At 44.4% G+C, this 27,059-nt stretch overlaps 1 protein-coding gene across 1 annotated transcript in view; it reads left to right on the top strand.

The window, feature by feature from the left end:
- Window positions 1–23,769, top strand: part of LOC120519331 (hexokinase HKDC1-like) — a gene marked incomplete at its 3' end in the record, with an annotated part of 38,223 nt that extends 14,454 nt beyond the window's left edge. Inside the window, 8 exon segments of the mRNA XM_039742446.1 lie at window positions 5,337–5,520; window positions 6,389–6,496; window positions 6,498–6,542; window positions 9,315–9,473; window positions 9,475–9,546; window positions 14,380–14,684; window positions 14,766–14,914; window positions 23,650–23,769. Of these exon segments, the coding sequence (XP_039598380.1) occupies window positions 5,337–5,520; window positions 6,389–6,496; window positions 6,498–6,542; window positions 9,315–9,473; window positions 9,475–9,546; window positions 14,380–14,684; window positions 14,766–14,914; window positions 23,650–23,769 (1,142 nt within the window).
- Between the last annotated feature and the right edge of the window lie 3,290 nt (window positions 23,770–27,059).

The raw sequence follows: 27,059 nt of genomic DNA, 5'->3' as shown, positions 1-27,059 counted from the left end.
CATTCTGAGGCTTATAAGATGACGCCCCTGTCACTGGTGTCCCATTGACTCCGCCCACTTTCCAAGAGCCACACCCTGTTTCACAGATACCTATATTACACACCCGTAATGTCAATTTGAATTCTTTTCAGTTCCTGCTCTCAAACCTGTAGACTTGGTAGTTTAGAGGTCTGAGTATTCGGCATTTATTAAACTTCTAAACTATTAAGGTCTGTCAGTTCTGCATCCAAAGCAAAACCACAAAATGGAAGTGTCTTTTGTTATTGGTGAGCAGGGGGGCTGATCGCAACCCTAAAGGATACAGACGCTCCTCTAAAAAACACTGAAAGACTACCTTCACATTGCTCCCTTACTTGCTGGGCTTACTGGCGGCTGCTCTATCGCGCAATATGCTTTCCCCGTGGTACTTTGCATACTTAAAAGCCCGAACAACACCTATTGATTCTCCCTCTCTGACATTCTCTGCTCCTGACGCGCACTCCTTTGAAGAGGAAGATATGTTTGCATTCTTTTAATTGTGAGACGGAACTGTCATCTCCGTCTTGTTAAGGGGCACGTTTAAACTTTTGAAAAAGAGACAAATGTTCGTTTGCAGTGTTTGAATAAAGTTCCTGTCTCTACAACCTCCTGTGCTTCTGTGTAAATCTGTGACCCAAGCATGACAATATATAATATAAACTGCTCAAAAAAATTAAAGGAACACTTTGAAAACACATCAGATCTCAATGGGGAAAAAGAAATCCTCCTGGATATCTATACTGATATAGACTGGGTAATGTGTTAGGAACGAAAGGATGCCACATCGTTTGATGGAAATGAAAATGATCAACCTACAGAGCCCTGAATTCAAAGACGCCCCAAAATTCAGAGTGAAAAAATTATGTGGCAGGCTAGTCCATTTTGCCAAAATTTAATGGCAGCAACTCAAAATTGTACGCAGCACTTTGTATGGCCCCTGTGTTCTTGTATACATGCCTGACAACATCGGTGCATGCTTCTAATGAGATGACAGATGGTGTTGTGGGGGATCTCCTCCCAGATCTGGACCAGGGCATCACTGAGCTCCTGGACAGTCTGAGGTGCAACCTGGTGGCATTGGATGGACCAAAACATAATGTCCCAGAGGTGTTCTATTGGATTTAGGTCAGGAAAGTGTGGTGGCCAGTCAATGGTATCAATTCCTTCATCCTCCAGGAACTGCCTGCATACTCTCACCACATGAGGCCAGGAATTGTCGTGCACCAGGAGCCACTGTACCAGCATAGGGTCTGACAATGGGTCCAAGGATTTCATCCTGATACCTAATGGCAGCCAAGGTGCCTTTGTCAAGCCTGCAGCGGTCTGTGTGACCCTCCATGGATATGCCTCCCCAGACAATCATTAACCCACCACCAAACTGCTCATGCTGAATGATGTTACAGGCAGCATAATGTTCTCCATGGCTTCTCCAGACCCTTTCACTTCTGTCACGTGCTCAGGCTGAACCTGCTCTCATCTGTAAAAAGCACAGGGCACCAGTGGTGCATATGCCAATTCTGGTATTCTATGGCGAATGCCAATCGAGCTGCATGCTGCTGGGCAGTGAGCTCAGGGCCCACTAGAGGACATGGGGCCCTTGGGTCACCCTCATGAAGTCTTTCTGGTTGTTTGGTCAGAGACATTCACACCAGTGGCCTGCTGGAGGTCATTTTGTAGGGCTGTTCCTCCTTGCCCAAAGGAGCAGATACTGGTCCTGCTGATGGGTTATGGACCTTCTATGGCCCTCTCCAGCTCTCCTAGAGTAACTGCTTGTCTCCTAGAATCTCCTCCATGCCCTTGAGACTGTGCAGGGAGACACAGCAAACCTTCTGGCAATGACACGTATTGATGTGCCATCCTGGAGAAGTTGGACTACCTGTGCAACCTCTGTAGGGTCCAGGTATCGCCTCATGCTACCAGTAGTGACACTGACTGTAGCCAAATGCAAAACTAGTGAAGAAACAGTCAGAAAAGATGAGGAGGGAAAATGTCAGTGGCCTCCACCTGTTAAACCATTCATTCCTGTTTTGGGGGTCATCTCATTGTTGCCCCTCTAGTGCATCTGTTGTTAATTTCATTAACACCACAGCAGCTGAAACTGATTAACAACCCCCTCTGCTACTTAACTGACCAGATTAATATCCCATAAGTTTCATTGACTTTATGCTATACTCTGATTAACAAGTGTTCCTTTAATTCTTTTGAGCAGTATATATATATATATATATATATATAATGTATACTAGGGGATTCGGCCCCTGCTCGCTTCACTTGCCAACCCCCCGGCCGGCACTATGTGCTAGCCACTTTATGTCTCTGCCACTCGCGTTGTGAAGAGAGGTGCTGAACACACCCCAAGGAGACACAGTTGCTCCTCCGAAACCCCCTGTTAAATGGTGATACAACGGGAAAGTTTTTTTATTTTTTTACCTCCTCTTTGCTCGATCAGCTGCTGTGCTGTGTGATCTACATCTCACGTGGCACTTCAAACATTTAACCCCTTGTATAAGATAGTTGCGAAATCACTTCAAACTGCTTCCGGCCTGAATGCAGCCGAGGTGGCGTATGTATCCCACTAATGCTGGTTGATGTGTATTCAGAACTACCAAGGATCGTATTGGAAGCACTAATGCTAACTAGCAGTCAAACTCGAAACTACATCCGCCTAAAGCATAGTGTTGGCGTCACCGTGCACGTGAATTTTGGCAACTAATTTTGAGAAATTGTCCAAATATGAGGTAAGTTGTGCTAAGATATAATACGTACCAACTTATTGTTTGCTTGTGTGCTATATTCAAATTAACAATCTCCACTTACTTTAGCATTTGCTTAACAGCAAAAACACAAATAGTTTCTTTTTATAGAATTATGAATAAATTTAGGCAACAAGGGGTTAAAAGCCTGTACAGCAGCTGTCCTACTCTTTGTGTTTTATTTCCCGCCCTGGGCCTGGTTAAATCTCTTGGCACAAAGTCTTGTCTCGTGGGATGTGAGTTCTTGATATTTTTTAGTTTATAATTGAAAAATGGAATAAGAATCTGAAAATCTAACATCACATTAAAGTTCGATAAACTCTGAAAACAATGATGCCAAACATATATATGTAGGTTTTAAAATAAGTCTGATTTAAAGCGTGACAACAGACCAACCACAAGCTTTACCTGGTAGGTAACCATCTAAAATAATCAGATTATGATTCAGTCCTAAGAGTGCAATACTCCAATCTTCTGGCTGTCAAGTAAGTGAACCAGCTACCGTGTCGCAATGTCAGAGGCTTCTCCTCAAGCACTGACAGCTGAGGTTCGATCCCTGTAAGGGGAAGCAGATCCTGTATCACATATCTATGATCTGCTTCTCGCAACTGAGAGCATGTGGTGGATGTTTGCCGACCAACCACGAGCGTTACCTGGTAGGTTACCACCTAAATAATCAGATTGCGAGTCAGAACTAGGAATGTAACACTCCAATCTTCACCGTGTCAAATAAGTGAAACAGCCGCTGTGGCGCAACATTAGAGGCTTCACCTCAGGCACTGACATCTGAGGTTTGATCCCCATAAGGGTAAGCAAAGGTGGGGTATACCTGATGATCCCCATTTTGGGTGAAACACGTGTACTGTATGTACTCTTTGTATTATTTGGCAGGTACGGTATCATATATATATTTTCCATAAGTCAACATAACTTTTTTGTGTGAAAAATTAAATGAATCAACTTTCTAGGTACCTGCGTGGAGGAGTTTGCATATTCTCCCCATGTCTGTGTGGGTTTCCTCCCACAGTCCAAAGACATGCAGATTAGGGGTATTGGCGATCCTAAATTGCACCTAGTGTGTGCTTGGTGTGTGTGTGTGTGTGTGTGCACTCCCTGCGGTGGGCTGGTGTCCTGCCCGGGGTTTGTTTCCTGCCTTGCGCCCTGTGTTGGCTGGGATTGGCTCCAGCAGACCCAGTAGTTAGGATATAGCAGGTTGGATAATGGATGGATGGATGGAACTTTCTAGGTAAAGAAACACATTGCATTAAAAGTGTCTATTGAATCCAGTTAGTAAATGATTTAATTGTACAGTTATACAAGTGGTAAAAATAAATAGTCGTTCATCTGACATAAATAGAAAGAGGTTCTAGGCCTCATAGTGTCTGAAGTGCTTGGATCTGTTGGAGGCCTAAAACTGTCCTGACTGCAGCTGGATTCAGTGCTGTCTGCTCTTTTAATTGTCATTATTAAGATACCAGTAATAGCGCACCACGCGATGACGTGCAGTGAATACACTTGACTTTTAGTTTTTCCTACTCTTTCTCTGTACGTTTAACATTCGTTTGCTCAGAGGTTGTTGATGTGCTTGCTGCTTCCTGAGCAGCTCTTCTTTACTCCACTCTAGCGGCCCGCTTCTTCACTTCTTTCGTCGGCATCTCTTTGAGTTAAAACTGATTAAGTTAGTGTTTGTGTTGCAATAACTTAACTCATTTTTTCTTAATTTTTTACTTAAGCTGGCACTTAAGTCTTCAATCTGCCTCAAAAATGATTGAAGATATGAAGAGGTAGGGGAAGTGATGGCGAAGGTGGTAGGGACTGCTGCCTGCTGCCAAGAGTTGATTCTACAATAAAATAAAATAAAAATAAAAAGAGGAATAACCTTGGAGGTCAATCATCACCCCAAAAGCGGATAGTAGAAGTCATGTAGTATATGTGTACTAAATTTCAGGTCAATAGTTCAAACGGTTTGTGAGCTACAGATGGTTTAAAATCCTGGACAGACAAATGGACAGCCATGGTAGCATATTGTATATAAAGATAACGAAGGGAGCAAATTGCACAGAGAAAGGACAAATTACAATGAAATCAACAAAAGAGAGTTAAGCATTAAAATTTGTAGCAAAAATAGAACTATTTCTAAATGTCTTATACACGTCAAAGTCATGCTGCTGTGCTTTTCTGAATGTAGAATAAGAGAAGAAGAAGAAGAAAAAGAAAACACCAGCTCCTTACATGAGCTCCGTGTTATCAGGTGTAGTCATTGATTATGATGGCTGGAACTAAAACCTACAGCCACAGTGGGCACCCAGGACCAAATGTGAGAACCCCTAGTTTAGGAAATTCATGAGGGGGTCACAGATATGGAGCCAGATCAGGGTCACTTGACCGTATTAAAGCCACATCTGGGCAGCTGAGCTTCGGCTCGGAGTGTTTATCTGCTGAAGCCCTGGTGTGCTCGTATTTCTATCTGGCTACTGTACAAACTAGGAAAAAGCCAAAGAAAGTCTTTGTTTGCAGTATTTAACTTTTTCAGTTTCTAAATTTTTGCAAATATATCTTCCACAGGTACTGGCACTAACGCCTGCTACATGGAGGAGCTGCGGCACATTGACCTGGTGGAGGGGGACGAGGGGCGCATGTGCATTAACACCGAGTGGGGAGCGTTTGGAGATGATGGGTCGCTTGAAGACTTCTGCACCGAGTTTGACCGAGACATTGATTTGGCCTCCATTAACCCTGGGAAGCAGCTGTACGTTGGCAGATCTGGTCTTCTGTTTGTTAAAATGCTAACTGCTATCTTGAAACCAGTAGGTCCTCCAAATATCACCCGTGCTGACTGCTGGGACTCCATGTGGTCCTCTTGATGAACTCAGCTGTTCTTGTCTGTAGCGCACTTAGCATTTAGTATTATAAACTCAAATTAATGTGCATTTCTATTTAATAAACACGTAAACAAGTATTTATGGGTGGCATGCGTGCCTTCAGAAACTCAAACAATACTCCTTAGTTTCCATACCACAGATGTTATTGTCATATATTCTGCCTCCTCCACACCTCCCAGTAAGCTTCGTCTTCCTCTTCCGGACTGTGGCTCTCGGAAGCTATGGCGGGCAGCTCCTTTTATGTGATCCCCGGAAGTACTTCTGGTGTCCCAAAGGCTTGGCCCGGTTGCACTTCTGGGTAAGTAGAGCTCGCTAGTCCCTACAGCACCCCCTGGCAGCACCGACGGAACCCGACAGGGCTGAGTCAAAGAACTCCAGTTCCCATGGTGCCCTGTTCCCATGCTGCCGCAACTCAGGGTGGCTGCCATCTAGCAGTCAGGAGGAGATGATGGATCATGTATACTGACCCCCACTGCCCTTCCATATTGAGGGTGTCCCAGCTGGGCAATCCCTATAATGGACAGGCATTCTGACTGGTTTTGGTAACAGAGGTGGCTGGGATGGGCTCAGGTCCCCTGCCCCCTTGAACTGGACTAAGCACCCATGAAAGTAACTGCGGTCTTATGGGTGCTTGACTTGTTCACTTCAAAGGAGTCAAACCTCCAAGAAACAGAAGATATGAATGGTGACCTGACCTGCTCTGGTGTCTCCTACTGTTTTATTCTTTCTCCTCAGGTTTGAGAAGATGATCTCAGGTTTGTACATGGGCGAGCTGGTGAGGATCATCCTGGTTAAGATGGCCAAGAAGGGCCTGCTCTTCAAAGGCAGGATCTCAGACAGTCTGCACCAAAGGCAAACTGAAGACAGCAGACGTGTCTGAAATGGAGAAGTAAGTGTTTTAAAAGCGAGTGACTTCTTTTTACTGTTTGACTTAAGTGGCACCGTGGCTCCCATACTACAAATCCTCGTCACACAGTATGACAGCCCCCATAACAAAAGACTCAAAAACCAGTGAAGTGCCTAGTAAACAGAGCCAAGATGAAAACCAGAAATCCATAATTAATCTCAAAGAAAATCACACAAGGCTTTTAGGTTGTATCCGCAATCTTGGTCAACCAGGAAGTGTATGACGCTGAGTTTTATAACTTTGGCCTGGTGATGTCACACACTTACAAGTTGCCATTGCCTAGCATTAGCTTGGCAAACATAAGCAGGAAGGTCTCCAGCAGGCCATTCCCTTGAGAAAAACAAGGTGGCACCACGAAACAACACATTTCATAATTAACATTGTTAAAACACGTTGAAATAAAAACTTCACAGCGGGTTCTCTGGTTTTTAAACCCCAAAACAATGTTTGTAGATACTAAGGTGTGACAGTGAGGGTCGGCTCCATGCTACTGGTTGCATCCCAGGAGCCTCTTGAACTCACCAGCGTCAATAAATTACCCAAGGGATGAGCCAGCGGATGAGGACACACAGCACACAAACATAGCAAGGGTAGGCGAAACAGTGCCAGTGCTTTCATTAGAGCAGTGCTCAAATAAATAGTGCAGTGCTCCAGTCCAATAAATAAATAATCTTAAAAACAAGTCAGAATAAAATGAGGTTAAATACACAGGCAGGAAACTGTCCTTTACCATTCTGAGCCCTGGCACCTTCCTTTTAAAAGTGTCATCTCTTCGTCTTGCCCCGATCGGGTCTCGCAATACGGAGAGACGTCCATCCAACAGGCACGCACAACCTTTTTATTCCCCATCGCCAATCCCATGGTGTTTCACGGGGAGCCCCCAAGCCCTGCTCTGCTCACACCGCCAGGCGAGAGCACACCCTGAGCACAATGGTCCTTCAACAGGAGTGGACCCCTCAGCCCCCTCCAGAGCACCGGCCACAAACACCTTCCTGGGGCTTACTGTCCTGTCCGCCTGCTTCCTCCCATCTTACAGCAGCTCTTGCTCACTCCTGCCTTTCTCTCTCCTTCCCTTTCATTTATTCCCCCCATCTTCTTGTGCCAGCTCCCCTTTAAATGCCTCCGTGGTCACAGCGCCTCATTAGCACACCGGAGAAAGCCGATGATGCAAATCAGACAGACCACCACCACCTCACACATGCAAGTGCATCTCGTCTCAACTGCCTCACCAAGCACCGCTGCTGCACGATACGCCCACCCAGGCTATTCAGTTATTTATTTATTTAAAAACAAGATAGTGAAATGTTAAGCCCCGACTCGCTATACCACACAAGGAACCACTTTGAAAAATGAAAATGAAAAGATCGTGTAATGTTCAGGAACTTTGTTGAAATGCATTGTAGGTGATGAAGAAGGAGAAACTGAACTTGTTTTGAGTGGCCTATAATGGTGCAGTGGTCTTTAAAGTGTCCCTGGGGGGTTAAGGAAATGTCTGCCATCTATGCTGAACTGATTATTGTGGCCTAACAGTTGACCTGAGCGGTGCTAAGCACTGTACCACCAGGCCTCCCTCAAATAAAATAAACAGAAATATCAAAACAGTACAATTTTCTGCAGACAGGAAGCAGGAGTTCACTGAGGCTTGGCCCCCACAGAATGAACAGCTGGCACTCGTCTCTCTCGAGCTGAAATGTACAGTTTTGTTTGTCCCTATCCAACTGGCGCTACCAACAAAAAAGCACAACACTAAAGCACATGGATTCTCCATCCTCCTTGTTGGCATCAACTGCACAGCACTCTGGGTAAAATTATCAAATTCACATGTTACACACAAGTCTTATACAAAAAGATACTACGTTTAAGACACAGATACACAGACACATCTCCAGTTTCCTTCTGAATGTGCGCTTTGTGTTTAAATGTATTTTTAAAGGTTTAACATTATATACTGTGGGGGTCTGTCTCATCCAACAATGTGACAGAAACTGTCACAGACAGACAGCCATCATCGAGATACTGATTTTTTCAGTATCGGGGGACCCTATAAAGTCGAGAACCGGAGATTGAAATTTTTGACGAATCTGACGCTTTCGCCCTCCGCCAGTTAGTTATGGGATAATCCGCAATCTTGGATATAGATGGAATGTCAGTGCTTGAACCTTTACCTCGCTGAACAGCTGACATCACGCATTGTGTGTCTCTTGTGCGTTAATCAAGTGATGCTACAAGAAAAGCTCCAAAATGACGACACCCATGAGAAACAAATGTGCACGGTTTAAATAAAATAAAATAAATGTCAAAGACACGAACTAATGCATACTTTCAAAACCCCCATTTGGAATCCAAGATTCCAGGGGTAACGGCCCATCATTTACTGGGAGACACGGACTAAAATCTAGCTTGACTGAAAACTGAGCAGCTAACAACAGTGCAAATCTGATAGAAAGAGAACTGGGAAATCTCCATTTTTTTCATTCATTTATAAGGGTAACCCTCCCTTCTACATGGCGCATGGTGTGGTGTCCTCTAACATAAGGATTACAGCACATCTTGCACGGATACCGTCCATTTGTTCATTTCTTTGCACATCCTGGTCGTAATTTAACTTGAGGCCTAAGGCAACACCACCTTCTGTGCCCTGCTGTCACTTTACAAACACATCACAGCGAAGAGAGTTCAGATTGACTGAGGTTCAGGTGCAGGGCAGTTTAGAAAATGAATGAACGGCTGATGGCTTCATATTTTGTTTTCTAGGTACAAGGAAGGATTGAGCAATACCAAGCAAATCTTGACCAAACTTGACCTTGACCCTTCAGAAGACGACTGCATTGCTGTCCAGCACGTCTGCACCATTGTTTCATTCCGGTCTGCCAATTTGTGTGCCGCAGCACTGGCAGCCATTCTGACCCGAATCCGAAAACAAGAAGGTGAAACGGCTCAGGACAACTGTTGGCATGGATGGCACTGTCTATAAGACACACCCACAGTAAGGAGACAATGACGTGAGAGGGCGAGGGTGGCAGGCGAGTGGCAAGGCCTCTGTATATTTAGTGGTTTAATTACAATAGTCAGGATATGGGGGTTTGTTTTTTCCATCTGGATGCAAAATAGAAAGTTTTAAAGAGGAAATTGTGCCAGTGCACCAGCAGTGGTCATGCCACCTGAGTATCTGGGTTAAGAGGTAGAAAACCGCAATGAGATTTGTATTCAATAATAAGGACATAAAGGCTAATTATTTCACTTATCAATCTATCCATCTATCAGTGACCAATCCTATATCATGCAGTTTAAGGTCACTGAGGTCTGAATAAAGCGTTGGATTTCAGCCTGCAGCTCTTACTACACGACAGCTCTGTATTCCTGCAGACAGACTGCCATAGCATGTCTACCTGTTTCTCCAAACAGACTTCCAAATCAAAAGAGAGCCAGTGCCAAAGGTTTCACCTGCACTTCAGAGATTATGTATGGCCATTTTCACCATCCCATGGTACTTTCCAAGTCCAGTACGACTCTTTCCCTATTTCTCAATGCGAGTCCACCAGGTGACTTAACTATGTCCCTGTCACATTGGGAGTTGGCTGTGAAAGCTGACCTTTTGGGATTGCATGAGTTGTCCACAGTGCCACCCAGAGCCAAACTGGGGTCCTAAGTGGAACCTGCTTCTCTGCACCCCCACCAGACCCCCCAACCTGCCCTCCCTGAATCCACTGCATTAGTATTTCTTATAGCAGCTGAGAAGTTAAGCAAAGTGACACAGTTTATTGGCTAACTAAACAGATTACAATATGCCAGCTTTCAAGGCAACTCCGGCCTCATCTTGCCTGAAGAAGTCCTCGAAAGCTTACATGTTGTAATCTGTTTAGTTAGCCAAAGAAAGGCGTCATTTTGCATAACTTCTCATTGCATCCATAATGGCTAACACGGTACAACACTCTGCTACTACTTATAGCAGCTTTAATTTAAGCAATAAATATACTTGTAAAAATAAATAATAAATAAAGAAGTGCACATTACCAACTTAAAAAGTTATAGTTAATGTCTAATAAAAATGCTTTTCTCTCTATTATAAAAAAAAAATCTTGGGGAGGCACACTAGGGAGATGAGACGTGATCTTCTCAGAAGACAATTTGAGACACTTTAACTTGCTCCGAGCTCTTAAAACAATGACAAGCGACAAGCAAAACACGCAGCTCGCAGCAGATGATCATATTGCATGCATTCAGCCACCCTAAGCCCCCTCTTCACAACGCGAGCAGCAGAGACACGAAGTGGCAAAAAGGACAGAGGCTGTACAGGCTTTAAAATGATCGACAGGCAGCGTGACAACAGCTGCCCACCCCTTCACAACGCGAGCAGCGTTATATGTCCTGCGAGAAAGAGATTTAACCACGCCTGGGGCTGGAAATAAAGGACAAGTACTGTTATTACAACTTCACTCGAGACCAGGCAGTGAGCGATCATTTAAAACAAGTCCACGGACATCTAACCTAGCAGTTGTTGGATTGCTTTTGGCAGACACGCATCATGTGCTCCCAGCTCTTAAAACAACGACATGCAACAAACAGAACAGGCAGCTTGCCAGCAGCAGAAAGACAGCAGATGATCCGATGGCATCTCCTTAGCGTGCGTTCAGCTGCCCCGCTCTTCACAACGCAAGCAGTGTTATACGTCGTGCGAGAAAGACATTTAACCACACCCGGGGTCGGAAATAAAGGACAAGTATTGTTTTTACAAAAGTTTTTAAATTAAAAGTGAAAATAATGCATATGTAACAATTCCGTGAAAATAACAATCCCTTTAAATTGTATACCCGGTAAACCAAACACGGGGGTGGGCGAGCAAAGCGAGCAGGGGGGGAAGCCCCCTAATTTTTTAAATAATCAAAACTTGAATGTTTAGGGGTTTCCTCAGTCTCTTTGTTGCGCATCACAACAGCACACGTCTAAATTTTCTGAAGGCAAAGTCATCTACGAAGTCTTCACACGGCAGATCTGTGTGGGGTCTGACTTGATGAGGCTTATGATGAGGCTCTTGTGTCACAGAGGAGCCCAAGAATGTTGTGATGAGCTTCACGTTTGAAAGACTCTGCTGAGCAGATGCAACTGTAAATGGAAGAGTTGCTGCTGCCTGCTGGGTAATCCATGGGTTTGGACTTTAATGGCATTGACTGGCAAAGATCTACTAATTGATTTGTTTCATTTATAAGTAAAGGCCTAATTAGTAATAATAATCATAATAATAATAATAATAATAATAATAATGGTCCAGGGCATCAGTGTGCTGTTACTCTTTATTACCTGATATAACCAACAGTATCACTTGTGACATGTGATAGAATGAGAATAAAAACAACACTTTTAATACTACTACTAATAATAAAAACACTAAACACTAACACTACTACTACCGACTGGGCCCTTGAGCAAGGCATTCACATGAAAATGTCCCAGGTGTGCTGTTCAATGGCTGACCAAAGTTCAAGTGAAATGACAATTTCCCCTCTGGGATTAACAAAGTATATCAATCAATGTATAAATAAATAAATAAATAAAATACAAACTACTAATATTAATACTGTATGTGCTTAAGGGTCAAAATGATGTTGAATATTTAGATTTTTAAAAAATGAACATGTGACTGGATCACCTACACTTATGAATTTACCTAAACTTCACTTTGTCAATCCAATGACTGCAGATAACAATAAGGCATTAACTAAATCAATAATGTTAGCGACCAATAAAATTAACCAATAGTGTAGGCTCATCTGAGCTGATTGCTGTTTTCGGATGTCCAAGTTGCTTGTGTCCTGCTTTTCCACACTTCATCTACTAACTGCCTAGTAAGCCAAACAGCCTGAGTGTGTTGGTGAAATTAAAAAATGTGTCCTCAGTGCAACAACACTCAGAGCACTTCATATGTTGACTAAGGTCAGCAGACTGACAATGTATGGAGGAACTGTGGCGGTAATAAATGATCCTCAGCCATGTGTAAGCTGGGCAGTGTCACACTAGATCATATCTGTTAAACACTCCATATTAACACTATACCACATAATGCTAGTGTTACTCTATTGCTACTCCAGTAAACCATTAGCTTTTGTGTAGTGGTAACTGATGTAACGTTAGGCTATCAAGACTGTATGCTCCCCCTGATACACTAGGTGGCAGCACTCCTGGATCGATACACCCATGCAGATGCCTGTAGGGCATACTGGGTAGCCCTGCTGAGTGCCATGGGTTCTGCCAGGGGGAGCTGCAGGGAAGGACTATCCCTGACCCAGAAGTGCTTCCTTCAGGGCAATGTCCTAGCACTGGAAGTACTACTGGATCCAGGATAAAAGAGGTTGCCTCACCTAACTCATGAGAAGAGCAGGGTGTCATTCACCTGGAGAGGACTGGAGGAAGGAAGAGAAGAAAAGTGAAAAAGAAAGATTTATATTGGGTCACCTGTGTATGTTCAAAGGTATTGTGCTTATTAGAAAAAATCAGTATGAACCTCTGACTGTGTGGTCTACTTCTATGTATGTATGTTTGTCTTCTCATGAGTTAGGTGAGGCAGCCTCTTTTATCCTGGATCCAGTAGCACTTCCAGTGCTAGAACACTGCCCTGAAGGAAGCACTTCTGGGTCAGGGATAGTCCTTCCCTGCAGCTCGCCCTGGCAGAACCCATGGCACTCAGCACACACACACACACACATGTCATGGTACCTGTCAAAGGCAGGTAATCAAATAATTATAAAATATTTGCTACCACTTGCCTTACATGTATGTTCAGCACCTTTCCTCTGTATTTGTGTGTGTGCACATCTCTCCACCCGTTCCCTCCATGAAGCACATTCCCATAAAGCCTGCTTCTCATACTCTGTCATGATTTTTGTGGTGCTTTTCTGGGCTCCTGTTCGGTTTTACACTTTCCATCTTTGAAGGCAGTCGACTCTCTCAGTGTGCCTCCTATGTCGCTACTCCTCCTTGTATGTCTTACAATCACACAAAACCAAACTGACCAATCAGATTACTCTGAGGGACTAGACCCACAGACCTTAGACAGCTTAATGAAACAAATGCTGACGACTCTATACAGTGCCTTTTCACAGTGGACGCCAACTTAAGCTGCTTTACATTTCCAGTATGGCTGTTCCTGCTATCTTTCAGTGTGGCCAGTGGCAGGTGAAGCACCTTTATCCCTGCTGGGTCACCCAATGTACGGGCACTGGAGTGATGGCCTAGTATTTACAGTTACCATGTTATCCACTAGATGCCACACTCCCTGATTACTAACACATCCTGATGTTTTCTCATATCTACCAATGTGTCAAATGATCTGAAGTAAAACCTGCTCAAGCTGTGGCTCTCAGCCTTTTTTTCCAGGTTGGCCTCCACTGACCATTAGGGTGTGGGTGTGAAAATTGGCTTGTCAATAATTTAAATGCTAAATTTCATTGATGATTAATGTATTCTCTGGACATATATTAGCATAAAGTGAATCACTGAATTTTCTAGCTCCGGGCACTGGAATATCTCATTATATTGAATGATCCTTATGTTAACTACATCCAAGTTTTCCTTCTCCAGGGTTTACTTTGAAACTAGAGGTACCCTAGATGCTTCATCTCCAAATGCTGATACACAGGTCATAGCTTGTAAGATTTTCTCCAGATCCAAAGCTCTCATTAATAAGCAGATTTTATGAGGGCATTAAAGTTACTCACTTCATCCATTTCTGGCCTATGTCCTTTCTATCCTGCTGTGTCCCACACAACTTTGTTTTATTTCCGTTTCTTTCTGATATTTAGGACCAGATTTTTTTGTCCCACAGGTTTGCCAAGCGCCTGCACAAGGTAGTAAGACGACTGGCGCCCGACTGTGACGTCCGCTTTCTGCTCTCCGAAAGCGGCAGTGCAAAGGGTGCCGCCATGGTGACTGCTGTGGCCTACAGGCTGGTGTCTAAGCGGCTGGCGATAGACGAGACTCTCGCTCCCTTTAAGCTGAACCAACAGCAACTGCAAATGGTGAAGCAGAAGATGAATGTGGAACTCGAGTGTGGACTCAAAAAGGATACACATCACACTGCTTCAGTGAAGATGCTCCCATCGTACGTGCGGGGTACGCCTGATGGAACAGGTAATGCTGCCCCTGGACTTCCGTTTTGTCAGCTTAGCTTTGGTTATTTTAATGTATATTTTGTCTCACTGATTCTTGCAGAAAGGGGTAATTTTCTGGCTCTGGACCTTGGCGGAACCAACTTTCGTGTTCTGGTAGTCAAAATTCGCAGTGGCTTAAGGAAATCAGCACGGATGTACAACAAGATCTATGCAATTCCTTTGGAGATCATGCAGGGCACAGGTGAAGAGGTGAGTCAAACACAACGGGGAGATGAGCAAAGCCTGGATCTTTGCTATTCTATGAACTCCACCTTCACATCAAGCGATATTTTGAATATTTCTGTCAGACATGACTCAGCTACAGTGCCTCAGCATTTCAGTTTCAATTGTATTTGCTGTATGGGACCATCAGGTGTAGGCCAAACTAACGTGCTGTCTACCTGCCACCCCTTTTTAAGAAAATCTCCTTTGAAGTACGCCTGCCACCAACTTGTCTGTACAAATTTATAGGATTTTACACCATGAACTTACCTGGGCCTCTTTGAATGGCTGAAATCAACACAGTGAGATAAGGGATCATCTCAGAAGCTGCCAACAAGGACCATTTCTTGTTTGTTCACCTAAGCGGGAGACAAGAGAGCAGCAGCAGATGTCACCAAAAAAGAAACAAAAATCTAATACTTGCAAAAAGTATTGACAGCAGGGGTCTCCAACTCCGGTCCTGGAGCTCTACTGTGCCTGAAGGTTTTCATTCTAACCCTTCTCTTAATTAGAGACCAGATTTTGCTGCTAATTAACTCTTTTGTTTTAATTTTATTTGGCCTGCTATTTAAGACTCAGATCCCTTAATTGTTTCTTTTTTTTCTTAATTAGCAGCCAAACAATAATGAGATACAAAGCAAGCCAACACATGGGCGGGTATCCTGTGTCCACCATATAATATATGGAAATGAAGAAAGGTGAAGGTCTCAGTCATGTTGATCTGCTCAGCTCCACAACACATTTTTAAGGGCGCTCTAAGAGAAAAGAAAACCAACAGTTTTGTAAATGTCTGCTGTAGCAGAATGAGAGCAGCAACAAGCCATGGAATTAAATAACGAGTTTAATTAACAGAAAGAATCAGATTAAGAAAGTGATTGGAGTTTGAGGCCCTGACTTAGCTGGTCATCTGTTGGCTCACTTCACATCTCACTTTAGCTTGGGTGCCATTTAAGGAAAAATACGAAGCAATTCAGAGGACTGAATATTAAAAAGACAAGTCAAGTAACATGAAGGGAAAAAGAAGTTAATTGGCAGCCACAAATGGTGACTAATTAAGAAAAGGGTCGCAGCAGCCACAGTAGAGCTCCAGTACTGGAGTTGGAGACCCCTGATTTAGAGGAATTACCAGGCAAATAAGAAGTCAAGAGAACAGAAGCTAGGGTGAGCACTCGAGAAAATGAAGAACAACTGAAATACTGAAAGCAGCTGAACGACTGAGTAGTGAATCCCTGAAGGGTGTCTGCTTGTATTTTACCACACGATGCCAGGGGATGTTTGATGACTTTGTTCATTGGAAAAATGTAATAAATTTTAAATTGTTAGTGTTATTTTTTTAAAGGAATACTCCATCCAAAAATTATTTTTATGTGTTACTTATTCCCTGTGGTTTTTAGTGATGGTAGAGGAGAATTTGTAATGTTGTGTTTTTATGGACAATACTGGATGAGCAAAGATCTAAAATAACAGCAGTATCTAAGATGAGTGATTGGTAAAACAAAGAGCGACAGCATAAAAAATAAAAGAATTCATAAAGAGCAGGAAATGCAGCCAGAAATAAAACGACTGCAGTGGTACAGACATATAATAAGGACGAGTGAAACAAGGCGGTCCAGAAAGGTGTTTGAAAGGAAGGATGAAGGAAAAGGAACAAGTGCAAGACCTAGAGGGGTAATGGAAGAAAACACCAAAGAAGTGGTCAGAAAGAGACCATGGAACAAGTGAAGATCCTGGAAAAGAAAAGAAAAATTAAAAAGACCCCAACACCATAAAGTATAACGGGAGAAGATAAAGTAACTTCCGACTTTACTTCCTTAGAAGGCTGGCTTCCTTCAAGATCTGCAATAAGATGCTGCAGATGTTCTATCAGACAGTTGTGGTGAGCGCCCTCTTCTACGTGGTGGTGTGCTGGGGAGGCAGCATAAAGAAGAGGGACGCCTACGCCTGGACAAACTGGTGAGGAAGGCAGGTTCTTTGTAGACACGGAGCTGGACAGTTTGACATCTTTGGTGGAGCGAGAGGCGCTGAGCAGGCTCCTGTCAATCATGGAGAATCCACTGCATCCACTGAACAGGATCATCTCCAGACAGAGGAGCAGCTTCAGAGACAGACTGCCCTGACCGTCCTGCTCCACTGACATACTGAGGAGACCCCACACTATGCGACTCTTCAGTTCCACCCGTGGTGGTGGGGGGCTTTAAACATTAACATTATACAAAGTTATTGTCTGTTTTACCTGCATTTTTATTACTCTTTAATTTAATATTGTTCTTTATCAGTATGCTGCTGCTGGATTATGTGAATTTCCCCTTGGGATTAATAAAGTATCTATCTATCTATCTATCTATCTATCTATCTATCTATCTATCTATCTATCTATCTATTTATATATTTCATGTGATCTATCTATCTATCTATCTATTATACAGTATAGTGCCTTATCTATCTATTTATATATTTCATGTGATCTATCTATCTATCTATCTATTATACAGTATAGTGCCTTATCTATCTATCTATCTATCTATCTATTGTAATAAGTGGAGACCAGAGACGCGGAAAGGTTTGGGGCAGCCACCCGTTTATTACGGTTTCCCGGCTGCAAAAGTCTTTGAGGCATTTTAAACAGTTGTTACACAACAGAGTCCAAAACAGAACTGCCTGCCTAAGCAAAGGCAGTGAGCTTTATAGCACAGAGGGCGGAAATGATGTCGCCCTCTGGGCCGAACTGGAAGTGACATCATCCTTGGGGCCGGAACCGGAAGTGACCTCATTCTTGGGGCCGGAACCGGAAGTGATGTGTCCTTCCTGGAAATGGCGGTTCCTGGTGGGATTTCCGGTAAGACCTGCAGAGAACTCAGAAAGAGCGCCAGTGCACCCCCCCTGGGCAGATGTATAAACAGTATTTCCTAAGCCCTTCAGCTGCTTCCCATGCACACGCAGGTGACAAGACTCCCCTCAGCCCAGACCCGCCGGGTCGGGCGACCTGCACCGAGAGGTCGTGGGCCCGGAGAGGGCATCGGCGCTGGCATGAAGAGACCCCTGTCGATGAACGCAGCGTATACTTGTACTGCTGCAGGTCAAGAAACCACCTCGTGACCCGTGGATTCACTCCCTGTGAAGGGCCATCCACTTCAGAGGTGCATGATCCGTCACCAGAGTGAACACGCGACCCAAGAGGTAGTACCGCAGCTGAGTTACTGCCCATTTGATCGCCAGAGCCTCTTTCTCCACCGCCGCGTACCTGGTCTCCCTGTCCAACAGTTTCCGCTCAGGTACATAACGGGTGTTCAACACCGCCGACGCTTTGGCTCAACACGGCACCCAAGCCTGTGTCCGGCGTCCGCCTGGAGGATAAAAGGGAGAGAGAAGTTAGGGGAGATCAAGATAGGTGCTGAAGTCAGAGCCCTTTTAAGTCACTGAATGCAGCCCCGCTTTATCAGACCATACCACCGTATTAGGAGCTCTTTTCTTTGTCAAGTCGGTCAAGGCGCCGCTCTCTCGAGAAGCGAGGCACAAACCGGCGGTAGTACCCGCCAAACCGAAAGGATTGGACTTGCCGCTTGGTTTGGACGGGCCAGGCCATTATGGCTTGCAACTTGGAACACTGTGGCCTCACAGTACCCCGCCCACTAGGTAGCCCAAATATTTGGCTTCCTCAATCCAAAGAAACATTTCTTGGGGTTGATTCGAGCCCGCCTCTCCCAGTGTCCGTAATACTGCTGTGACCTGCTGTATGTGTTCCTTCCAGGTGCTGGAATAGATGACACGCCATCCAGATAGGCAGCACAGAACGAAGTTATGGGGCCGGAGCACTTTGTCCACCAGACGCTGAAAAGTCGCAGGCGCCCGTAACCCAATGGAAGGACACGATACTGCCAGTGTCCGCTAGGAGTGCTAAACGCGTTTTTCCTTCGGACTCGCTAAAGGAACCTGCCAGTACCCCTTTGTCATGTCAAGTGTAGTCAAGAATTTGGCTGGTCCCAGTCTCTCGAGGAGGTCATCCACGCGAGGCATGGGATAAGCATCAATTGGAAACTTGGTTGCCGACGGAAGTCATTGCAAAACCTCCAACTGCCGCCAGGCTTAGCAATCAAGACGATGGGACTGGACCAGGGACTACTACTTTCCTCGATTACTCCTAGTGCCAGCATTCGCTTGATTTCCAGTTCCACTTCTACTTTCTTTGCCTCCGGGAGTCTGTAGGGTCGCTCACGGACGATCACCCCGGTCAGTCAATATGTCATGCGCAATCAGAGAGGTCCGACCGGTTTTCACTTACCACCTCTGGGACAGAGCGGATAGCTGCTTCGAGCTCTTGTTTCTGCCTGGGGATAGCTGCTCACGAAATTAAGGGAACTTACTTCAGCAAGAGAGAGCAGGGCTGTCCGGAGGAGGGATCGACCCTCTCCTTCCACGGTTTCAGCAGGTTTACATGATATATTCGCCAGCTGGTCGGCGATTGGGCTGTTTCACCAAATAGTCAACCAATCCCTTCCTTTCCTTAATTTCAGAGGGGCCTAGCCAATGGGCGAGCAGTTTAGAGTGAGAAGTTGGTACCAATACCATGACGCGATCCCCGTTGGAACTCCCGGAGAGTCGTACACGGTCATAAAGGCGGCCTGTGCTGATTGCGCCTCTATATGACTTTTAGAATCGGTCTTATTGCATCAAATCTACCGCAATTGGGCGATATATTCCAAAATATTAGTGGAGGGCTGTGCCTCCCCTTCCCAGCCCTCTTTAAAATATCCAATAAACCCCGGGTTGTCTTCCGTACAGTAATTCAAATGGAGAGAACCCCGTAGAGGCTTGAGGAACTTCCCGATATGCAAAGAGGACAAGGGGGAGGAGTTGGTCCCAATCCTCCCATCCTTGCTGACTACCTTACGTAGCATTTGCTTGAGAGTTTGATTAAATCTCTCCACTAGGCCATCGGTTTGAGGATGATACACCGAGGTCTTTAAATGCTTTATTTTCAGTAACTTGGCAGTCTCCTTGAACGCTTCCGAGGTAAAAGGCGCTCCTTGGTCCGTCAGGACTTCTAGGAATGCCTACTGAAAAGACTCCTACTAGTTCCCGTGCAATATTTTTGTGGTAGCCGAGCAACGGAACGGCTTCAGGGAATCGGGTAGCATAATCCACGAGGACGAGTATATATTTATATCCTCGGCTGAGGGTTCTAGGGTCCTACTATGTCAACCCCAATCCTATCAAAGGGAACGCCAATAAGGGGAAGGGGAACCAGAGGAGCACGGTCCTCCTAGGAATTTGCCGCAGTTGACATTCCGGACAGGAAACGCAAAAGCGCTAACCTCCTCATTAATCCCCGCCAGAAAAACGGAGCTTAATTCGCTCTAATGTTTTATCGGAGCCGAGATGGCCTCCAAGAAGGTGGGAGTGTGCTAACTCGCAAACCTGCCGCCGTAGGTCCGCTGGATTAGCAACAACTTCCGGACCTTCCCTCATGTTCAGCGACCCGATACAACAATCATTATCAACGACAAAGTGAGGTCCCTGTGGCATGGGCAAATGCGCGCTGGCGCTAACGAGAACCACTGCATTCTTTATGTGTTTCAGAGAGTCGCCATTCCACTGTTCTCTTGAAAGAAGCCGGCGTCGCTCTAAACTGAAAGTGCAACTCAGAGAGCGGGTCCGGTCTGACCTCAAGGGGCGGAGATTCCTCCTCGCTGCCGGGCGCTTAGTGGATGACGTAGTAGCCCGCGACGGTCCGGGAGTGTCTTCGCACTCTCTTGGCCTACCGCCCCACTCCCTGTCGGCTGATTACACGGTGTGGAAGCAACTTGAGATGAATCGTTGTCATCTATAACGAGGCCATAAGTTTTTCGGGAATGCTTTCTAAACTACCGCGTTACTATCAGACCAGTCTCGCCCGAGGATTACGGAAACGGAGGATCCGGATGCACCGCCACGGTAAGCTGTCGAAGGGTTCCTCCGAGACATATGTAACACCGGGCGGTATTGTATGGCGGATATCTCCGTATACATTTTAGACTGGTCTTCTTTTAATCCACTGTTGCGGCAGAATAAAACGGCGAGCAACGACAGACACGCTACTGCCGGAATCGAACAGCGCTGATCTTATGTCCATTAATAAGAAGCTCCCCGTATGTTTATCCGCCAGGGATTGCTAAGGGCACACAAACAACCCCGCCATTGTCCCCTACGGTCCGCCTTGTTCCTCGACAGGTCGCAAGCCAGACGGCCCGGCGACTTCGAACAAGCTCTGGAATGCGTGGAAGGGACTGCTTTAGTGGGACATAGCTCCCGGTAGTCCACAGAGCGGCTGTTCTGCCCTCCCAGGTTTCACAGCCGCCTCTGGGTTTGCAAGAGCTGCAGCAGCTCGTCCATAGAATGGAATTCCCCAGGCCGGCTGGGCAAATTCCTGGGTAGTTTTTAGCAGCAGAAAACAGGCCACTTGCTGCACTATTTGTAAGGGGTTAACTCAATGGCCGTAGCCACTCACCCACCTGTTGCCAGAGAGCCATAGCCTGCTCTGACAGCCCTTTGCTTGGGTTAAACTCCCAGTTTATGATTTCCTTCACCTGCCGCCTGGGGACAACCCATCGCTAACTGGGACCTTGGTCCCGATGGGCAGCTCGGCTTTCCTGCCAAGGAGAGCATACTGAGCCACTCGTGTGTGTTCCCCAGAAGCCAGCCCACGCCTGTGGGTCCCCTCGTTCTCCACGAGATGGGTGGTCCCCACCGAGTTATGCTCATGGAGCAGAGCCTGCACCGCGCCCTTCCTGACCCTCTGGCGCACTCCCGCCCTGAAACTCGCCCCGTACTCACCCACCTGGTTCCGTGATAGTTCGTGTCCCGGTTCATCGGGACACCATCCTGCCGACTACGCCACTGTAATAAGTGGAGACCAGAGACGCGAAAGGTTTGGGGCAGCCACCCGCTTATTACGGTTTCCGCTGCAAAAGTCTTTGAGGCATTGCAACAGTTGTTTACACAACAGAGTCCAAAACAGAACTGCCTGCCTAAGCAAGGCAGTGAGCTTTATAGCACAGAGGGCGGAAATGATGTCGCCCTCTGGGCCGGAACTGGAAGTGACATCATCCTTGGGGCCGGAACCGGAAGTGACCTCATTCTTGGGGCCGGAACCGGAAGTGATGTGTCCTTCCTGGAAATGGCGGTTCCTGGTGGGATTTCCCGGGTAAGACCTGCAGAGAACTCAGAAAGAGCGTCAGTGCACCCCCCCCCCTGGGCAGATGTATAAACAGTATTTCCTAAGCCCTTCAGCTGCTTCCCATGCACACGTGTGTGACACTATCTATCTATCTATCTATCTATCTATCTATTATATAGTGCCTTATCTATCTATCTATCTATCTATCTATCTATCTATCTATCTATCTATCTATCTATCTATCTATCTATCTAAGAATATGGAGATAACATTTTCTGATAGAGTAGCTCTCTGTAGAGACTAATGTTGGACCACAGCAAACTGTATAAACACATTCATTAAAAAATCTCATCACATACATCCAGTCGTATGCGCACAACAGGCAAAACGCAGGCATTTTGTGCAAAAATATTCTGAAATAAATACTAAGGTGGTCCTGAAGGGCAGATCAAAAAAAAACAAATCCGAAGAGATTGAATCAAATGGGGAAAATGCAAAAGCCAGAAAACAAAAAAAATTTTAAATGCAATAAGAGGTCGTAATATACAAAAAGAAATTGAAAAGGCAAGTATAAATCAGGCAGTGTGGCGCAGTGGTTAAGTCTTTGGACTTCAGACCCAGAGGTTGTGGGTTCAAATCCCCCACTGACACTGTGTGACCCTCAGCAAGACGCTTCACTTGTCTGTACTCCACTTAGAAAAACAAGAGCAATGGAACCAATTGTATCATTAATGTTGCAAGTTGCTTTAACTAAAAGCATCAGCCAAATAAATAATTGCAAAAGGAGCCGCACACAAACAAGTGACAGTAAAGTCAACGTCATGTTTTTATTGTTCTCGTGTCCACCACACCACTCAATGAAATGCTGGATTGAACCGTCGTGTTTGTTTGCCTTCTTCCTCATTTGTTTGGGCAGCTGTCTTTTTATTTGCACTTCTCATTTCTGATTTGTTTTTAATTTTGTTTTACATTTTTCTGTTATTTTTGTTTTTGGGTTTTTTATATTCAATTTTTGTTTTCATTTTATAGTTTGTTTTTGCATTTTTTGATTTGCTTCTTGCTTTTCTAGATTGTTTTCTGTGTTTTATGATCTGGGCACTTCAGGGCCACCAAAAAATTACCACAGAAAAATGAAAGTAGTCTTCAAACAGGTCCACGAGATTGCACTTTTGAATCAAAGGCCCACCCCTCCCCTTCATTTATTGGTCAAGAGGTCTTCTTGTCCCAGAAGCTCCCAGCCTGCTCATCACTGTGTTGACCACAGATGGCTAGTTGTGTAGCTGAATCGGGTCTCACTGAAATGGTAAACTGGCCCAAACTGCTGTCACACATACAGTATGGCGTATCTTGGCACAACAGTGGAAGAAGCAGGTTGATGGCTGCCATATACTGTATACATCTACAGTGCCCAACTAGTCGTGGCTCAGAGTGTCCACATAGTGATGGATGGCACATCTGTCTTTTTCAAACGCTTGATTGCAGATTTCCTTTGTGTGTGTTGTGTGTGGTAAAGCAGACAATGCAGTTCATTAGGTGGTCCTTGTGACATTTTCCAATGTATCTTTCACAGCTTTTCGATCACATCGTCCAATGTATCTCAGACTTCTTGGACTATATGGGAATGAAAAACACCCGGCTACCTCTTGGATTTACATTTTCTTTCCCTTGCCGACAGACTGGGATAGACAAGGTATGTGACTGGCAATAGTTACATCACCAAATGGCAAACAATATTGGGCGGGGGGGTCTGTTTATTAAACAAATTCAATGCTTTGACACTCTAAAGTGACAATGATGGTTTTATTATTCACATAATTTTACTTATTTATTATGTTCTACTATACTGTTATCTTTCAATCTATGACTTTTTGTTCATCTAACTGATATTCTTCTAACTTTGCACAGTTTTTGATTAGTGGATCAGAATGCATTTCACTGTGTGTTGTCCTGTATAACTATGCATGTGACAAATAAAGAATCTTGAATCTAGGATGAATAATGACATTGTTTTAAATGAAATGCAGTTATTGATTTTCCTGCAGGTCAGATGGCCATACTGGTTAATGTGAAACTGGAGTGCATTCCAACATGTCAGGCCATTGTTCATCTATTTGCTTTGTCTGCTGAGCCGTAGGCTATACTGGTTGATGTGTAACAGGTTGGGCTTTTCTGTCTAGTTTCACTGTATATCCACAGCTGCTCAGTCTAGTATTGGTGTGACTGGACTGTGCTGACATTTCTTCTTCACTTGCTATTAGCTTCTAGCGTCCTCTAGTGTACATTTCACTACTCGGATCCTAGCAAGAGTCGGACCCGAGTCTATATAGTGGGAAAGCCCCAGTTTAGGAAAAAAGGCCCTCAAGGGATGGCAGAAGAGAGCAGAGGCCTTTCTGAGCAACAGAAACTGGTCAAGCAGCAGTATTTTTGCAAATATCACTCAGGCCTAAAAAAAATTTTCATCCTACATTATAGCCAGCAGGGCATGCCTATGGGATAGATAGATAGATAGATAATGAAAGACTATAACAGATAGATAGATAGATAGATAGATAGATAGATAGATAGATAGATAGATAGATAGATAGATAGATAGATAGATAGATAGATAGATAATGACTATAACAGATAAATAGACAGATAGATAGATAGTAAAAGACTATAACAGATTATATATTCCCCATTTGATTCAATCTCTTCGGATTTGTTTTTTTTGATCTGCCCTTCAGGACCACCTTAGTATTTATTTCAGAATATTTTTGCACAAAATGCCTGCGTTTTGCCTGTTGTGAGCATACGACTGGATGTATGTGATGAGATTTTTTAATGAATGTGTTTATACAGTTTGCTGTGGTCCGACATTAGTCTCTACAGAGAGCTACTCTATCAGAAAATGTTATCTCCATATTCTTAGATAGATAGATAGATAGATAGATAGATAGATAGATAGATAGATAGATAGATAGATAGATAGATAGATAGATAGATAGAATAGAATTTATTGTCATTATGCATACACATAACAACATTTTTTTTTGGTAGGACTCGGCTTCAAGGCAGAATAATAAAATACACAATAAACAATAAAATAAATATAATAAGTATAAAAGACAGCAGCAATAAAACATCATTAAGTCCAGACTTTTCCTGAGGTAGTACACTTTCAGAAACCAGTTCTCTGTGTGCGTGGGTCTGATAGGGAAGAATACGAGTGTGTGTGTGTTTGATTACGAGCGAAAGTGAGTGTGCATGTCTACAGGGGCAGGTTACGGGTAGATGTATGTGTGTGTGTATCAGCAGGCGAGATGGACTTCACAGCTATGGGGAAAAGCTGTCTTTCAGTCTGCTGGTACGTGTTTTATGTTTCTGTGCCCCTTCCTGAAGGCAGTGGTACTAACAAGTCCATTTCCCAGGTGGGTGAGATCCACAGCTATACATTTGGCCCTCTTCTGCACCCTTCCAGCATATACAGGGTCCAGGTGTAGGAGAGGACTTCCCACAATCCCCTGTGCTGTTCTCACCACCCGTGCCAAGTCCTTCCTGTCCTGTGCTGTGCAGCTGCCGAAAAACACTGTCATACTGTGACAGAGAATGCTTTCAATAGTGGATCTGTAGAAGTTTGTGAGCAGCCAAGAGGAGAATCCAGCACGTCTCATCTTCCTGAGGAAGAAGAGTGTTTGTTGGGCCTTCTTTACCAGGTGAGATGTGTTCAAAGACTAGGTCAGATCCGATGTGATTACAGCCTCCTCATGTATGAATGTAGTACATAGTACACAAATGAGATCTGAAACCCGTTAAAGGTTTCTTGCACCTCATGCCATATGAATAGAAATTCCTCTTCTCTTCAGGCTTTGAACCTAATTGGGGTCCTCACCTATATGGTGCTCAGAACCTCAAGTCAGACATCCCATCCCATAAAAGTCAATTCTTTTATCCTTCACAGATCACACTTTAGGTGTGCAGACTGAAGAATGAAAATAAGGCTGAAAAAAAAAATAATCAGGTAATCATTTTGGCCAGTGATCATTTACCTGCTCACCAGGAGTTTTAAAAAAACACAGTTTTAAAAAAGAAAAAAAAGACCATAATCATGAGTTTACTTATTGAAGTATCAGCTGTCAGGAATGTGTTAATGATTTGCTTCTTACGTTTGTGTTAAGAATGAGATGGACAGGAACAGTCAAGAAATGAAGAACAGAAGGGAGAGCCATTACTGAAGTCTGAAAAATAGGATGGAGCTGAAAGGCCAGAAGTAGAAAATTATAAAGTTTTCCAAACCCAACACATAAAATTCAAATTATAAACAATGAATGTTCAAAGCCAGAAAATCCTAATGCTTCTTTCTCCTAAGTAACCCTATTAAAAGAAGAGTTTGAATCCAATAGTTGAGTTCTAGAAGCTGAGTTCCCGTTAAGAGCTGCGAAACCTGTAACCTTTTTTTTTGCACTCTGAATAACTTTTTTAGTTCACCAGAATTTTAGATTTTGTACATTTACTTTCATGGCGGGCAGGGTGTACGTCCCGGGTCCTCCCTGTGTCTGTGTGGTTTCCTCCCACAGTCCAAAGACATGCAGGTTAGGTGAATAGGTGATCCAAAATTGACCGTAGGGTGTTCTTAGTGTGTGTGTGTGTGTGTGTGTGCCCAGTACAGTGGACTGGCACCCTGCATAGGATTTTTTCCCTGCCTTCCAATACTAACTGAGATAGGCACCCGTAGAGCCCCACAACCCTGTTCAGGACTAAGTGAGTTAGACACTGACTGACTGACTTTAATTTCATGGTTAGTCATTTTTGCTTTCACAAAGTTCATGTTGAAAGCTGCTGCTCTGGGCCCTTGTCTGATTTCTAGGACCATCCCTCCTGATATAAGATGATAAATTCTGTTGCCGCAGCATGAGTTGCTTTGTCTGAGATACAGTTTCAACCAGTGAACTAGAGTTTGAGGAATTGTGTATTCTGGTTTTGACTCATTCTTTTGTCTTG

This window comes from Polypterus senegalus, unplaced genomic scaffold (genome assembly GCF_016835505.1).
Source record: "Polypterus senegalus isolate Bchr_013 unplaced genomic scaffold, ASM1683550v1 scaffold_4821, whole genome shotgun sequence".
Lineage (NCBI taxonomy): Eukaryota > Metazoa > Chordata > Cladistia > Polypteriformes > Polypteridae > Polypterus > Polypterus senegalus.
The sequence above is the reverse complement of the archived record's forward strand: the minus strand, read 5'-3'. Positions and strand labels throughout refer to the sequence as shown.